This window comes from Sordaria macrospora, chromosome 2 (assembly GCF_033870435.1).
Source record: "Sordaria macrospora chromosome 2, complete sequence".
In the NCBI taxonomy this organism is placed as follows: domain Eukaryota; kingdom Fungi; phylum Ascomycota; class Sordariomycetes; order Sordariales; family Sordariaceae; genus Sordaria; species Sordaria macrospora.
In genome coordinates this window covers 556,161-570,836 of record NC_089372.1, presented here as the reverse complement: position 1 = coordinate 570,836, position 14,676 = coordinate 556,161, and the positions used below count along the sequence as shown (strand labels likewise).

The following is a 14,676-nucleotide window of genomic DNA, read 5'->3' as shown; positions in this document are numbered from 1 at the left end:
ACAGCTGAGTAACAGTTGTACATCTTCCGTAGTATAGTGGTCAGTATGTGAGCTTGTCAAGCTTCAACATCAGTTGTTCGATTCGCTCGAGACCCGGGTTCAATTCCCGGCGGGAGAGACCATATCTTTTTTTGGGTTTTTCTTTTGATCACTCCGTGTACTCACCCCACCACAACCAATAACCACTCTGACTTCAATACCCTTAAGGCTTCTTTTTCTTCCTCCACTATCATCATCCCCAACTTTTAACAAATCGACATTTGCATACTCACCTCAGGCCGAGCGATAGAGCGATAAAGCGCAGCAAAATCTTCCACATGCGCCGTGCGCATCATCGGGAAGACATGCCATGTGGCTATCGCGACACAAGTAAAACAAAGAGAGGCCGGTCATTACTTGCACAAATTCAATTTCTTTGCTAACTAACAACCATGTTGGATGGTACCCTGACCAAAACATGAACAACAAGAAATGAAACGACACAATATGAACCAGGTCCGACCGCCTATAGCTGGCTCCTGGGGCTTGTCTTCTGACATGGCCCTGACATGATCGATGTCTTGCATACAAACGGTATTCCAGATCGGATGTTTGTTTGTTCCTCTTTTGCCATTCTCCTGGTATGTTTTAGAGCCGCAGAGCTGCAAAAACGGTTCGGGGACCGTCCATGATCTGCCCTTAACCTCAACCGCAAGAGGCGTTTGAATTGTGTTCAAATCCCCCCCCCCTCTCCTCTCTTCCTCAACGTCTCCCCATCCATGCCTCTTTCTTTTTTCTCCTTGCTTGCACTTGTAAGTGGTGACTGATTCGAAACAACAGCGCCTCCCCATCCATGCCTCTTTCTTTTTTCTCCTTGCTTGCACTTGTAAGTGGTGACTGATTCGAAACAACAGCGCATGGCTGGGAGCTTGTGTAATGTCCAAAATACTCTTAATATGTGTATATCGGTTCTCTACCTATATATGACTCTTGCACGCGCGTCTGTTGAATGCTGCGTGCGTGCGGTCTCGACAAACTGTATTAATACAAGTTGGATATCATGTAAAATCAAATCTTCTCCTTTCTCTCTCCTCCTTTCTGCTCCGTCTTGTTCGTCTTGCTCTCTCACCCCCTTTAATCCCGCCTGCATTCCCATATCTTTTATTCCTGTATTCTCTCCTCTTTTGCTCCCTTCCACCCATCCCCACCTTAACTCTTCTCATTTCCCCCAGCAGGCAACGTGCTCGGCTCATTCTCATTCGTCACTCCACTATATGCCGGCCTGGGCGCTCCATCGGGAATCACCGGCCCGCTCATCACTTCCGCCATGGCCTCGTCGTAGCTCGGCGGCGCATCATCATACGGCGGTTCCGTCTGCCCTGGCGCCAGTTGCGGTGGGTATAAGGGGTCTGCTGGTGGCACAACAACTCCAGCTGCCACTCCAGCTGCCGCCCCTGTCGTTCCCGTGACGGTGTTGGTTCGTGGAGGTAACGCTGGCGGTTGTTGCTGTTGTGGTGGTGCCGTTGAAGGTCCAGCTTCGGTGGATGAGGAAGTGGTGGGACGTGGTGGTTGAGTTGGTGGCTTTTGGGATTGCGACTGAGGGCGCTTGTTCTTGCCTTGCTTCATGGCTTCGATGAGGGCCGCGGGCGGGGCGATGCCGGAGTAGACTTCTAGGGAAGAGAAGTGCAAGGGCAGGTGGATTTCTTGGGGGAGATCGGCGCCTTCGTGCTTGTTGCTGCGGCCGAAGAGGGAAGAGGCTGCGGCGGCGGCGGTGGCGTGGGAGCCAGAGGCGAGGGGTTTGCCCCAGGAGAGGCCGAGTTTGACTTCGAGCTGATATTCACGGCTGTTATGACCAAGTTAGTATGTTTCTGGAAGGTTGACGGAGGAACAGGGGAAGCTCACCTCAGGTTACATGTGACAAAGCTCGGCATGATGGTGTTTGGTAAGGGCTGGTTGCACCAGATGTCGTTTGGCAGGACCACTTCTGTCCCTACAGGGTCTCCGAGTCTCGAAACGGGAATGCTAAGTCCCTGTCGTGATACAATCACCCATCGACTGGTCTCTGTGTTGATCAGATCTTGACATCTGACATCGGTCTGGCCAATCAGGTCGATCTGGATGGCCGTTAGGTAGATCTCTGCGTCTGATCCCGCAAGTTTCTTTGCAATAAGACGAAGTGGAATCGGCTGGTTGCAAGTGATGATGGCAGGATGTGGAAGTCGAGCGGACATCTCTATCGACGGAGGCACTTCGGGCTCGGTTGCAAGTCTCCCATCAGCCGTCGTTGGGGCTGAGGATGACCCTATGTTGCTACTCCCGCCCCACCCGCTGAAGAAAGAAGACCGTTTCTTTGCAGGCGCGTTTGTTCTTGGGCTTCGAGGACGGAATGTAAAGGGCCGTCTGGCATAGGCTTCGTGGTTCGACTTGGGCGGCCTTGGAGGCTCAATGGGGAGGAACTTCAAGCCGGTCTGCATTCTCCAGTTCTCCTTGAAAATACCCGGTCTCTGGATGGTAACTTTGACATAGTACCGGATCTCGCACTGGCCTGGGAATCCGGTGAAACTGGGCGGTAGCGTCTTTGTGACATGGGAGTACATCAGCTGCTTGGTGCCGTCCATAACACGAATGCCACCGAGACCGAACAAACCAGCACCGGACGCTATTCCACCGGCACCGGACAGGCCTCCGAGTTTGGCCATGGCGACGGGATCACCACAAGCATTGTTGAAGGGAAACTTGAACTGGAAGGGGAATCTGTGTTGGCCGGCGGCTAGAACATAGGGCTGTGGCAAGGCGTTGGTCTTCTCGTCGGGGAAGGCCTGTGTGACCTTGTATAGGATTTTGTGGTTCTCGTAGATAACATCCCCTGTTGGAGTGCGCTCCTTCTGAGCGATGCCCGTTCCTGAGCTATCGGCGGGAACTCCCAAGGCCGACTTGGCTTCTCCCTCGAGTTTGACGATGATGCCTCCGATCTGCTCTGGACGGCTGAGAGTGAGGACGACCTGGCCGCGGATGATGTCCAGGTTTGTGTAGAACTCGGGAGGGTTTTCGAGGGCTATGCGTATTGACATGGTTGCGGTTGATTATTGAAGATCAGGTGTTGTTATTGTAAAGAGAGAGATGAGGTTATCACAACATGAATCAACCAAACAAATGTTTTGATGTTGTCGTTGCCAAGGAAAGATCAGGTGGGTCACACGCCCGGTTATAAGCCAAGAAGATGATGGGAAAGAATCTCTTGATATTTGGGTTCCTCAGCCTTCGGGAGGATGGTTATATAAAATTTGAAATCCGAAAAATCAAAGCATTGTCTTCTCAGAAAATCATCATCAATTGTTTACGGGGAAGACCCTCATCGAATGATCGGAGCATTTGCCTGTTATAAGTGGTTGCTAACAATCCGGATCCGCCCCAGATGCTTAGGGCGGCCTCCGCTGTTACGTCAGACGGAGAATCACCTGTCGGAACCGGCCGAGGTGCCTGAATTCCACTGATGTTCCAGTGGGCTGGGCCGCCGCCGCCCGCATCGTTCCTGAATCGGGAAAGCGGTCAGTACTTTCTTATCTTATCAAGCCCCTGTTTTTGCGGGGCATCTTTTTCTGCCGCCTGATCCACTCAAAAAAAGATGTCGACCAGGGTACCGGCGCGCGCAAGCACAAGCTCTAGGTCTTCAGCCTGTGTGTGGTACTTTGACTTGTACAGCTGACTTCTGACTTTGTGAAGATCGAACCTCGACACCCGGACAGAGATCGACCGAAACCACGAACCCTTTCTCCCGTCGATCCCAACTTCTCTCGTCCGACCTCGATCCCGAGTCGTCTTCCTCCACACACCCGATAATCGATATACTACACCATGCCCAAGGCAGCAAAGGCGTCCAAGAAGTCTGGGGGCGGCACCCCCTACGACCGCAAGGGGGGCGGCGGCGGCGGCGGCAACGGCAAGGCTACCAATACCAACATCTTCAAGTTCGACAAGGACTATGGCCAGCATATCCTCAAGAACCCCGGTATCTCGGATGCCATTGTAGACAAGGCCTTCCTCAAGCCCACCGATGTTGTGGTCGAAATCGGTCCCGGTACCGGTAACATCACGGTCCGCGCCCTCGAAAAGGCCAAGAAGGTCATCGCCATCGATATCGATCCTCGTATGGGTGCCGAAGTCACCAAGCGTGTCCAGGGCACTCCCCTAGCCAAGAAGCTCGAGGTCATCCTCGGCGATGTCATCAAGATGCCCGAAATGCCTCCATGCGACGCCCTCATCTCCAACACTCCCTACCAGATTTCCAGTCCTCTCATCTTCAAGATGCTGGCCATGCCCAACCCGCCCCGCGTCGCCGTACTCATGTTCCAGAGAGAGTTCGCAAAGAGATTGGTGGCCAGGCCGGGTGATGCTCTCTACTCGAGATTGAGTGTCAACGTCAACTTCTGGGCTACATGCAAGCACATCATGAAGGTCGGCAAGCAGAACTTCAAGCCTCCTCCCAAGGTCGAATCCGACGTCGTCAGGATTGAGCCTCTTATTGGTTCGGCACGCCCCAACATCGCTTTCGAGGAGTTCGACGGTCTTCTTCGTATTGCTTTCAACCGCAAGAACAAGACCCTCTACGCCGGCTTCAACCAGAAGGAGGTCCTCAACATGTGCGAAAGGGTATGTTTCTTCTTTGGAACTGCCATGCTCTAACTCTTGCTGACCACTTTAACTCCAGAACTACAAGGTCTACTGCACCCTCAACAACATCCCCATCGACGAGTCCCTCGCCTCCGCCGCCGATATTGCCGCCGCCGGCGCCACCACCGATGATGCCATGGACGTCGAGATGGACGACGACGCCCAAGACAACGAGAATGAGGAGGAGAACAACGATGACGAGGCCATGGAGGAGGATGAGGATGAGGACATGCCCGTCTTTTTCAAGGAGCAGAACGACGCCAATACCAAGGACTCCAAGACACCCAGCAAGAACCCCAAGTCCAAGGTGGCCCTGATAGTCAAGGCCAAGTTGAACAAGGTGCTCGCAAGCACGGGGTTGGCCGATAAGAGAGCTAGGATGTGCGATCAGAACGATTTCCTCAAGTTGTTGCTCGGTAGGTTTCTCTCCTCGGTTTAGTTCTTGATGTTTGGACGAACCTCGCTAACACCCCCTGACCTGACAGCTTTCCACGAGGAGGGTATCCACTTCTCTTAGACGTGGTGTGTTATTATTACGAACGAACAAGCACAGAAATAATCGGCGTACCGGGCGTTTTGTGGGGATTGGGAAAATGTTGTTATTTGTTTTATTCCATTTGTCGTGGAAATACCATTGATATCGATTCTAGGATTTGGGAGATTATCTAAGCCAAATGGATTTAGGCTGCCACTTTTGCAGGGGGGTAGAACCATACCTATATCTCGTCTGGATCACTAGCGCGCGTGTCCGATGCTGTTCTCCTTCTTCATCGTTTTTGTCCAAATGATCCCGAGAAAACAGTTGCTGACTGACGACACCAGACCTACCGCACGAAAGAAACATGTCTTCCAAACTGACAACATGGATACGAGAGCGGCCAGTGACCCAGGAGATCGAGTCATCCGGGGAACGGAGAGTACAGCACCGTCGGCGGCGGAAACGGAGAGTAAAAAGGAGCAGTAACCTGTCTTGCAAATATGCCGGGTAGACTGTAGGAGAGACTAGTCGGACCATATCAAAGCGTGGAATAATATGCAAGAAATAGCCCCGAACTTCTTCAAACCTGGGCATATAAGAAGAGTCCGGAGCCAGGAAATGGGTGTCGCAATCGTGGGTGCCCAAGGGGTCGGAAAGAGATGTTTATCATTCACGGTATGTGCTTCCTATCCATATCTAGCCCCCTTTGGGGATTTTCCCCTACAACTCTCGCGTTTACACACTTCAGTTACTGACACACATGATTACCCATGGAACACAGTTCGACGCTCACGGCTGGACCCACGACCCAACCCTCGTAGACGAGCCACCCCGTTACTTCCTCGCCACCTCGGACGCCGACGCACACTTCTTGTCGATGCGTCTTTCCGTGCAAGATCTCCCCCCACAACATCCATGGCCCGCCGCCGCCGCCGACGACGACGACGAAGACTTCGAATGCCCCACCGCCGGTGGTACTGGCCCCGCCGACCGCTGGTAGTGCCAATACCCCATGTGGAACGTCCTAGGAAGCCAACAGGTCATGATCCTCGCTTACGACGTCACGTGTCGCCAGATTTTTGAGGATCTAAAGGACCAATATGACGAGATTATGGGGCGGGTTTCTCGTGCGCGTCGTGATACGTTTAAGGACGTCGAAGACATCGAAGGTGAGGAGAGTGAAATCATGTTGCATGTGGTTATTGCTGGGTTTGTTAAACTTAAGTATGGGGAAGAAAAAGAGGAGGGGTGGGAGCCGAGGAGGGAGGTTGGGAGGGAGGAGGTCGTGGCTTTTGCGAGGGAGAAAGGAGGAGGAGGTGAGGGGGGAGAGGGAGCGGAGGGAGAGGGAAAGGGAAGCCAGGCGAAAAGAGGAGGAGAAGGAGAGGGGGAAACTTAGAGAAAGAGAGAGACAAAAGGAGGAGGAGGAGGAACAGAAGAAGGAGGCAAACAAATGGTGGAGAAGATGGACGAAGACTAGAAAGGAAGTGGAGGATAATGACTTTGGTAAAGTAGGAAAGGAGGAGGTGGAAGATGAAACGGATACCGACACAGACATCAAAAAGGACAACAAAAACAACAAAAACATGGCGTCCGAAAACAAACCCGCCCAGAACCCACCATCCACACCACCAACCCTCTTACTACCCACCTCAATAACCACCACCGAAGTCATCGTCACCAACCGCGCCAGCGTCGACACCTTCTTCGCAGACCTCATCATCAAGGAAATCTACGCCACATGGAAGGAAACCGCCGCCAAGCGCAAGGCCAAATATTGGGAAAGGGAGCGGATCGAAAAAGAGCAAAGAATAAAAGAGGGGAGAAGCTTGGAGGGGAGAATCGAGAGTTTTAAGGAGGGGAAGGGGTTCTTTGGGCGTAGATATAGTTTTACGGTGGGGAAAGATAGGATGGAGTGGGTTAAGAAGAAGAAAATGAGGGCTAGGGGGGATGTGAGAGAGGGAAGCGTGACTGTGACCTGGACTGAGAGATGCAAGCGTATGAGAGAGGGGAATGGGTTCTTTGGGTATAAATTCTCGGTGAGGGTGAGGAGGGATAGGAAGGAGGGGGTTAGGGGTGGAGAGGGGAGGAGCGTGAGGTTTTTTGTTTTTTGTTATTGTTGAGTGTTGAATGTTGATTCGATTCGTTGGGTTAGGGGTGCAATGTGTCTGGGCTGTATGTCATTTGCATCTCAATTTGGGTATGTCCAACCCTCTTGAGTCAAATTGGTGCGCTTTCTTTACTACATAGATCCTTTATGAATGATCTACAGCGTCACAGAAACGAGGAAAGGGAAGCAAAAAAGGAAGGAGGGAGGAAGAAGAAGAAGAACAAGAGGAAGAAGAAAAAAAGAAGAAGAAGAAGGAGCGGTAAAGCACCTGGGAGATATGTCGGAAGGAAGGAAGGAACGATCCTGCACCACAAAATAAGTTCGCCGTTCTTATCCTTGGAGTACCCTACGTCTCTTTTCCATGCTTTCATCCCCATCATCTGCGTCCGAAAACCACAGCCACTACCCCCGACTCCGGGAAAAGCCCAGTTCGAGAAAGATCTCAGCACCGATAAGGCGCCCCATCGCCGTCATCGCCGCCGGCACCTCGGTAACCGGCATCGTGGTTCTACTCTTGATCCGCCGTTTCTTTTGCATTGAAAATCAATTTGTCGTTGGGAGAACCACAACCCATTATAGGCCTGTCTGTTTCCCCAACTCACATTCCGATACTCGATCCTAACATAGTGGCATTCACTCATTCTCTTCAACTTCATGGGCTTGATATTCCACCTCAAGTTCAGCGCATTCTTCCGTTAAATTACCTAATACCTACCGATTCCTCATCGCTTTCGCCTATCCTTCGCTTCATCCATTCCATCAACTTTGCCTTCGTCTCGTCATTAGAGATATTATCTTCACGACTTCCCGTTCCCCTCGTTTCTCGGTTCTCGGGGGTGGCGACATATTTGGCGATAGTGCCCTCTTGTTCGTCGAGTTCAACTTCGTTGATGTCGTCGGTACCCGGATGCGGTGATTAGTTCCAATCCCGAATTTGAATATCGTGTGTGTTGCGTGCTGTGTTATCATAGATAACGGCCTTTGGTAGTTCATATCTTCTTCCCCAGGTGTTGTTTTAGCACATTCAACTTCAGGCTTTCGGCAATTTTCATGCGCACATGTCCCCTTCTTCCCGTAACGGTTGGCCGAGATGTATAAAGTACATACAAACCTGGAATATCTTGCTCGGATTTCGATCTGGCGGGACCAAGAAAGGCTCCTCCAAGTGGTCCGTCCGTGGTGTAGATGGCGCCTGGCGTGGAAGATTCTGTCGAGCTTTGGTCCATCTGTCAACCATATCACGGATGGGCATGGTGGGACGGTCACTCTTCATCCAGTCGAGCAGGTTGTGGGAGAAGAGCAGGACTTTGGGCGCGGTCTCCCATGTTCGGCCATCTGATACAGCTCAGCTCGCAGAGCCAGTAGGCGCGCTCCTCCTTCATGTAGACTTCGGAATTGAAGAATTCGAGCTTGAGATTGCGACCGCTAACACTTACGCGGCGCCTCCATCCCCTCTTTGAGTGTACCGAGCGTGATGGTGCGGTTATATGCGGCTTTGTCGTCCTCGATGACTCTCACGCTCGCTGAGCGACGAATCGTGCTGAGAATCGTGCTGGGAACCGGCCTGAGAGCCGTGCTGGGTAAAATCCGGGGATGGATGGAGTTCGGGAGTCACCGCTACGGCCGACGGGGGTGCCTTTGGGAGTTTTGGCAGCGCGCTGGGAAGCTACATTCGCGGCCTTCTTCCCCAACTTGCGTTGCTGCGGGTAACCCTTGCGTTTCGACAACCCGCCTTCATCACTCCATGACACGGTACTTCCCGGGCTGACCTACACGGTAGCCACTGTCAGCACTTGCTCGCTGGAACGAGCAGTCAGAAACAGCAACCGTCGACACGTCGACGCGCCTATAAAAGGGCGTCGAGTCGATCTTACGATTGACGTCAACTCTTCTAGTTCATCATCATCAGACAATACCATCAAGCATTTTGCTCTACGCTGACGTGCCTCACTTCGGAATTCCACGCATCACTCCACCAGTGTCATGGTAGGAACTGCCGACCTCAAACATATCACATGCGTGTACTCAGGTATCGCCGATGATCATCAAGGAGAGCATTAAGGGTACCGGTGCGTTTGTAATTTTGAAGCGCGGATGACATTGCCAAGAATACAAAACTTGTCGCTTCCCAGTATGAATTTCCAGCGTTAACAAATCCGAATCCTAAAAGGGCTGGCACGTACATCCAATAGTTAGCGGTAGACGCCAGTTGAAAGGCCCCAGACTTAACCTTATTTCGAAAGGACGGGATTATATCTCCCCATAGCTTTCATCCCAACCCCCGTGGACGCGTTATGCCCGTAGCAAGACGTTGAGCAGTCTCCTCGCACTACCGACACCGGCCACGGCAGCCTCAACGGCCACGCGATGGTCCGGTATTGTCCACCATAAAACACGATGTTGTTCCAGTTGATCAAATGTGGGAAAGAAAGAGAGAAAACTAAAATGGCGAGATACCCTGCGCGCGCCAAGCAAGGCAACAACAGCAATGTTGGCAACAACAACAATGGCATGCCCGCGCCGAAGAACGAGGCCGTACCGGAGCCGGCCAAAACCAGACCCAGCACCACTTCCATCGGCATCACCAAGGAGATCTCCAAGAAGGCGGACATCATAGCCGCCGTCCGCGCCGCTGCCACACCGCTCCCTTCGTGGTGTGTCCACTGTTTGACCAACGGTTACAATTGCGTGGCCCCCGCCGCCGGCAGTGCGGCTACCTCTTGTCTGGCGTGCCAATACGCCCAAAAATCGTGCAAGGCCACACCTGCCTGGTTCTTCAGTTGTCGACCTCGTGCCCGACCCGTAGAACTTCCTGCCGCCCGAATAATGGAGACCGCCGAGCGTTAGAGTACTGAGGGCTGTCGTTTTCCCCGTACCACTAGGTGTGCAATCCCGCTCAGTCTACGATGTTGGAAAACTAGGTTGTCAGCTTCGGCTGCTATGTTCTTGTCGATATTGAAGTGGATAACTTGGTGAATACAAGGCGGCAGTTCGAGCAGCGAACTCGGCCTGGCTATAGTGAAACTTTGGAGGAATCGCTGAAGCAAGGCCATATGGCCCGAGTCCGGGTCCTGTCCTATGACATCCCCGTTTTCTTTATTGAAGGCAAATGTTCGTAAGAAATCTTCGTCCGTCTTAAACGGGTGACCATGGAGTAAGTTAATATACCCCGGGACGTTGTGCTATTTGTTATGGGCCATGGTCCCAGACAGCTGTATGGCAGTCTCTTGACAGCTTGGTGCCGTACACCATCGCATTTGTTGATGCGTTGTGCCTCATCCTAAATGGGGCAGAAGGGGAGATCGTGCTTTCTCTGTGCCCAGCGTTAGGGCATACATCGCCTCGGAGAGGGGCTCGCTAGATGCGGTATAGGTGGTGTGGAAACCCATACTGCGCATCAGGTCTCCGGAGAGCCACTTTAAACTCGAGCTCATCGGCCAAGACCCGACCAGCCGTTCGCCACGCCCAGTCCAATCCACCAACAACTATGTGAACCCCATCGCAATGGACCAGACCGGATGGCAATATTATCTGGCATATTGCGTCTGGATCACCATTGAGACTATTACCGTCTACTTCATGTTCCCAGAGACACAGGACCGTCCACCAAGCCCAATGGAACAGCCAGTTTGATCAGACACAAAGCCAGTCTGTCCAGGTACAATGGCTCTTGTGCCGCACCCATCCTGCCGGATCCGTAGTGTCGGAAGCCGGCACTCGCGCGGAGGGCTGAAGATTCGCGGTAGGGGCGGTTGTTGCTGCGATTGTCTGGTGTGTGTGGCAGCTCCCGGCGATGGCCGAAGATCGGGCGAGTACACGTGGTATAACACCGAATACGCTCCTGAGTTTGCAGGCGGCAGAGCCAAGCGGCACCGGTGAAGGTGGCCATGGTCACGTTGTCCGGGATCGGGTTGAGTTGCTCTTCTTCAGCCAGATGGGCGGTGGTTACCGCTTATCCTTTGGTAGGATCGATTTGGCCGTTGATGATACGGAAGTCCAGGGCTCGAGGTGGATCGAACTTCTGCCATAGACTTTCTTCGAGGCTCGGTGTGTCTTGAGATTTGTGAGAGAGCTGATTTTGAAAGGCAATGAAGACGAATCGGAACGCTGTCCCAAGGCACAGTTTGCGTCCTATTTGACCATGTTGCCACCTTTCTTGAGACCTGCAACGCAAGTTCTTGTTACGTTTAGACTATGTCGTCTGTCGGTGAAGGAAAGCCCGAAGAGAAGAAGGACTGTTCAGAGGTTGAGGGATTCGTCGCGGCCGATGCCAAGCGTGGGGTATGTCTCGAGTTCGCGCTGACATGGAGGCCGTGATCTGGTGGTGTTTTGCGCAGGTGAACTTGCTTGTTCTTCGAAAAAAAAAAAACGAACTGGTAAGGGAAAGAAAAAAAAGAAATGAAGGAAAGGGGGAAACAAGGCCAAAGTCCATGAAACCTCCGCGGAAATCGGTGTTGGCTAACGACGTCGACATACTCGATGCACTTGATTAAAATCTTTTTTTTTTTTATGTAGTAACACGGGAAAACCATAACCATTATTGTTGGATATCAAACCGCCGCGATCTGCCACGATTTTGCGAGAGTCAAATGGCGACGAGGCGGCGAACTTTGCGAGTGTCCATGGTTGACAAGTTCATGTTTTGTCCAAAACAGAAAGGTTTGTTGTGTTTGGTGGTAGTCAGAAAATGTTAATGCAGTTGCCCCGCTCTCCGCCAATTCAGAGCGACTATTGGTCACAAAAGTGTAAAGAACCAATCGGAAAACGTCTGCACTAACAGAACGATACCACTAACAACTTCCGCTGTAGCCGCTGTACAGCATAAATACGGTAATCTGGTTACACCGTCGGGTAAAATTCGTAAGATTCGGATAGCCCGTCCTAGAATCCCAGAGATGGAGCCAGCAAGGTCTTGGGAGACAACGGCTGCCGTTGGAAACCGTCCGGAGATGTGGAGAATGCCGACGGAGACCGGCCGCCGATCCTCGGAGCGGACTATGCACACGGATTGCCACCGGGAGGAAGCGACCATGAGGAGGAGAGGACAAGAACAAGAAGTTGCCTAGAGCTACCAAAAAGCCAGTAGCACGGTCGAATATCCATCAGAGACTGTAGGTATAATTTTGTTCTGTGTTCCGGCCTCGGCGTTGTTGATTGAATGACGCCGTGATGAATGGTGATCGAGGTGCCGGATGACGATTCACCCACCTATGTGTCCAAAATGCTTAGGGCAAACATCGTGACACGTTCATTATCATCAGTTTGTGGCGATGTCTCGGCGTGGTGATGCTCCGTTACAGTGGTGTTCTTTCCGGTATTCTTCGTTTTGAGGTGATGTCTCGCCGTGATATCGTCCGCGATGCTCCCCACCTAGCCAACCCCATTCTTTTCTTCGCACCCCCAGCTTTTTTATGAGCCAAAGATTGCAAAGAAAAAAGGAGAAAAAAAGCCCGAAAGCCTCAAAAACCAAAGAAAAAAGGTATTACCCGTTTTTTTTGCTGTGTTTTTTGTTTCAAGCCAGAGTCATTAGGTCGAATTCAGCATCAAAGTGTCTGTCGACAACTTCTCAGCTTTCTCCGCCCTCCTCCGCTCCCTGCGCTTCTTCTCCCGTCTCTTCTGCCCTTCGGACTTTTTAGAGATGGTGAGCTTTGACCTCTTCGTAATCTTTGATTTCTCGCCCACGACAGATTGCACTTTCTTCTTCGTCCCGGCCCTTTTCTTGCAACTCGGACACCAACAGGTGCCCAGCTTCAACTTGGCCAAGTCACAAGTGGACAGAGGTCTCCGCTGAATCTTCTCCGAACGGTTATCAGGTGTCGTCGTCGCCGTCCTCGCGGGTCTCAGTACAAGAGTCAAAGTGCGGGGAGGATTTGCAGGAAAAGTCGGCGCCGGCAACTGATGGAGAACGGAATTTTGGTTAAAGAAAGTTGCCAGCGAGTCATTATTTTCCTGCGCCTCAAAATTCCGGCCATCACCCCGGAATTCACCGCTCTGAGACTCGAACTTGGGATTGCTCAGGCACGCCCGAAGATTGTCCAGATCAAAGACATTAGAGACGTGTCTCGCAGGCTTGCAGTTAGGCTTCGTAGGTGCCATTTTGTTGAAAGTTTTGCAGAGTTTTGAGAGTTGAAGTAGTGTTGAAAGTTGTGTGATCGTAGATGATGATTGTGTGAAGATAGTGCTGTCGAAGCTGAAGAAAAAAAAAAAAAAAAAAAAAAAGAGGGGAGAGAAGGGAAGAGGGGGCGGAAAGTCTTTTATACCAAGCACTTCCGGAAAAGCCAGCCTGGTCATTGGGAAAGTTGGACTGTGCCCGCCTGCAGCAAGTTTATGTGAGTTCGGCTTGACCCCAAATATTCACTGCATGATGAGCGATTTCTGAAGCTCACGATAGAGATCGGTGGGTGGCGGACGCGAGTGCTTGTATATTCGGACGCGTTTGGCGGACTTCCGTCTTTGTCCCATATCGACCGATATCTTCTACTTTCCTCATCATTCCCCAATGCTCGTACAGATGCTTTTGCCAGTATCATGATTATGGCCGAACGGTTTATGAGTTTTGACCGACATGTAGGTACCAACGATGCATAGCAAAAGATCCCCCCCTCCCTAGAAGAAGAATACCTAATCAGCGCATTCCTACCACTGGATTTTCAAGCAAAAACCCCAATTTATGCCCACAATCACCTCGTTCATTTACATGTGCATGGACATTAACCGCCTCAGCCACTTTTCGCCACATACACATCAAAGATCCATCCAGCTCAAGGGTATGTAAGTTCTTTGGGAGCTGTTCTCCCGTCACACACAACTAACGCTCGGGCTGAAACATATGTACGTTGCTCTTGGTTCCTCGCAATTGAACCTGAGCTCAGATCACCTTTAAGAAGGGACTGGACGCCAAGAGGTGTACGTGATTTTGTTGATGATAATGCACTCCAGTCGGGTCGGAAATGCGGCCCAGCGGAGGCTTAACAAGTAAACACGGGTGCAGGTTTAGAAATGCAATTTCTTTTCGTCGTTCCAATGATATCTAAGCATGGAACTGCGTGGGAGTTTGAGTTTGTTACTGATGTGGTACTCGAGTTAAGGAAGGTATTCTCTTGGAGCTCGTTGTGTCGGGTCTGTCGGAGGTCAAAAGATTTTATGGGCTTCGTGAGGAGTCGCACATGCATGTGCTCTTGAAAGTTTTGGGATGATTACGACTAGTGTACCTAGGTACATACTTCACGCAAAGAGAGAGAGCTATTGACTTTGTTTTACAGTAACCTAAATCTGCCAAAGTGGACACTTTCCTTCAGTTAACTCTTACCATGTGTGCGTATCGAAAATGTCGCTGGGAAACAACGACTTGGAACACTTCCAAATTGTTGACGCATGGAAACAGGAAAGAACAAAACAGCACACAGGTTTCCTTCCTTCCTTGTAGCGTTCAGACCTAGTA

General features: G+C 51.5%; 4 protein-coding genes and 1 non-coding gene across 5 annotated transcripts; 3 read left to right on the top strand and 2 right to left on the bottom strand.

The window, feature by feature from the left end:
* Window positions 1-22: 22 nt before the first annotated feature.
* SMAC4_13199 lies at window positions 23-118 on the top strand. Its single transcript has 2 exons — window positions 23-59; window positions 84-118. It is a non-coding gene; the product is annotated as a tRNA-Asp (tRNA).
* A 681-nt stretch (window positions 119-799) lies between these two features.
* SMAC4_05511 (uncharacterized protein) lies at window positions 800-3,404 on the bottom strand. The gene is made up of 2 exons (XM_003349179.2): window positions 1,882-3,404; window positions 800-1,822 (listed from the first exon to the last, which is right to left on the bottom strand). The coding sequence occupies exons 1-2, from the start codon at window positions 3,048-3,050 to the stop codon at window positions 1,189-1,191; spliced, it is 1,803 nt and encodes a 600-aa protein (XP_003349227.2). The 5' UTR covers window positions 3,051-3,404; the 3' UTR covers window positions 800-1,188.
* A 202-nt stretch (window positions 3,405-3,606) lies between these two features.
* Window positions 3,607-6,203, top strand: SMAC4_05510 (uncharacterized protein). Its single transcript, XM_003349178.2, has 3 exons — window positions 3,607-4,629; window positions 4,688-5,066; window positions 5,136-6,203. The coding sequence occupies exons 1-3, from the start codon at window positions 3,835-3,837 to the stop codon at window positions 5,165-5,167; spliced, it is 1,206 nt and encodes a 401-aa protein (XP_003349226.1). The 5' UTR covers window positions 3,607-3,834; the 3' UTR covers window positions 5,168-6,203.
* Window positions 6,204-9,680: 3,477 nt separating this feature from the next.
* On the top strand, window positions 9,681-10,082 carry SMAC4_05508 (uncharacterized protein; the record flags this gene model as incomplete). The annotated part of the gene is made up of 1 exon (XM_003349177.1): window positions 9,681-10,082. The coding sequence occupies one exon, from the start codon at window positions 9,681-9,683 to the stop codon at window positions 10,080-10,082; it is 402 nt and encodes a 133-aa protein (XP_003349225.1).
* Window positions 10,083-12,761: 2,679 nt separating this feature from the next.
* SMAC4_05507 (uncharacterized protein) lies at window positions 12,762-13,331 on the bottom strand (the record flags this gene model as incomplete). The annotated part of the gene is made up of 1 exon (XM_003349176.1): window positions 12,762-13,331. One exon carries the CDS (start codon window positions 13,329-13,331, stop codon window positions 12,762-12,764), a length of 570 nt encoding a protein of 189 aa, XP_003349224.1.
* Window positions 13,332-14,676: the final 1,345 nt, after the last annotated feature.

What these genes read in the sequence shown, in the direction of transcription:
- SMAC4_05511 (XM_003349179.2), bottom strand. Translation starts at nt 3,050, where the DNA reads ATGTCAATACGCATAGCCCTCGAAAACCCTCCCGAGTTCTACACAAAC. An exon ending in TTTGTCACATGTAACCTGAG is followed by an intron (nt 1,823 to 1,881) that starts GTGAGCTTCCCC and finishes TGGTCATAACAG; the next exon opens with CCGTGAATATCAGCTCGAAG.
- SMAC4_05510 (XM_003349178.2), top strand. Translation starts at nt 3,835, where the DNA reads ATGCCCAAGGCAGCAAAGGCGTCCAAGAAGTCTGGGGGCGGCACCCCC. An exon ending in TCCTCAACATGTGCGAAAGG is followed by an intron (nt 4,630 to 4,687) that starts GTATGTTTCTTC and finishes CTTTAACTCCAG; the next exon opens with AACTACAAGGTCTACTGCAC. An exon ending in TTTCCTCAAGTTGTTGCTCG is followed by an intron (nt 5,067 to 5,135) that starts GTAGGTTTCTCT and finishes CTGACCTGACAG; the next exon opens with CTTTCCACGAGGAGGGTATC.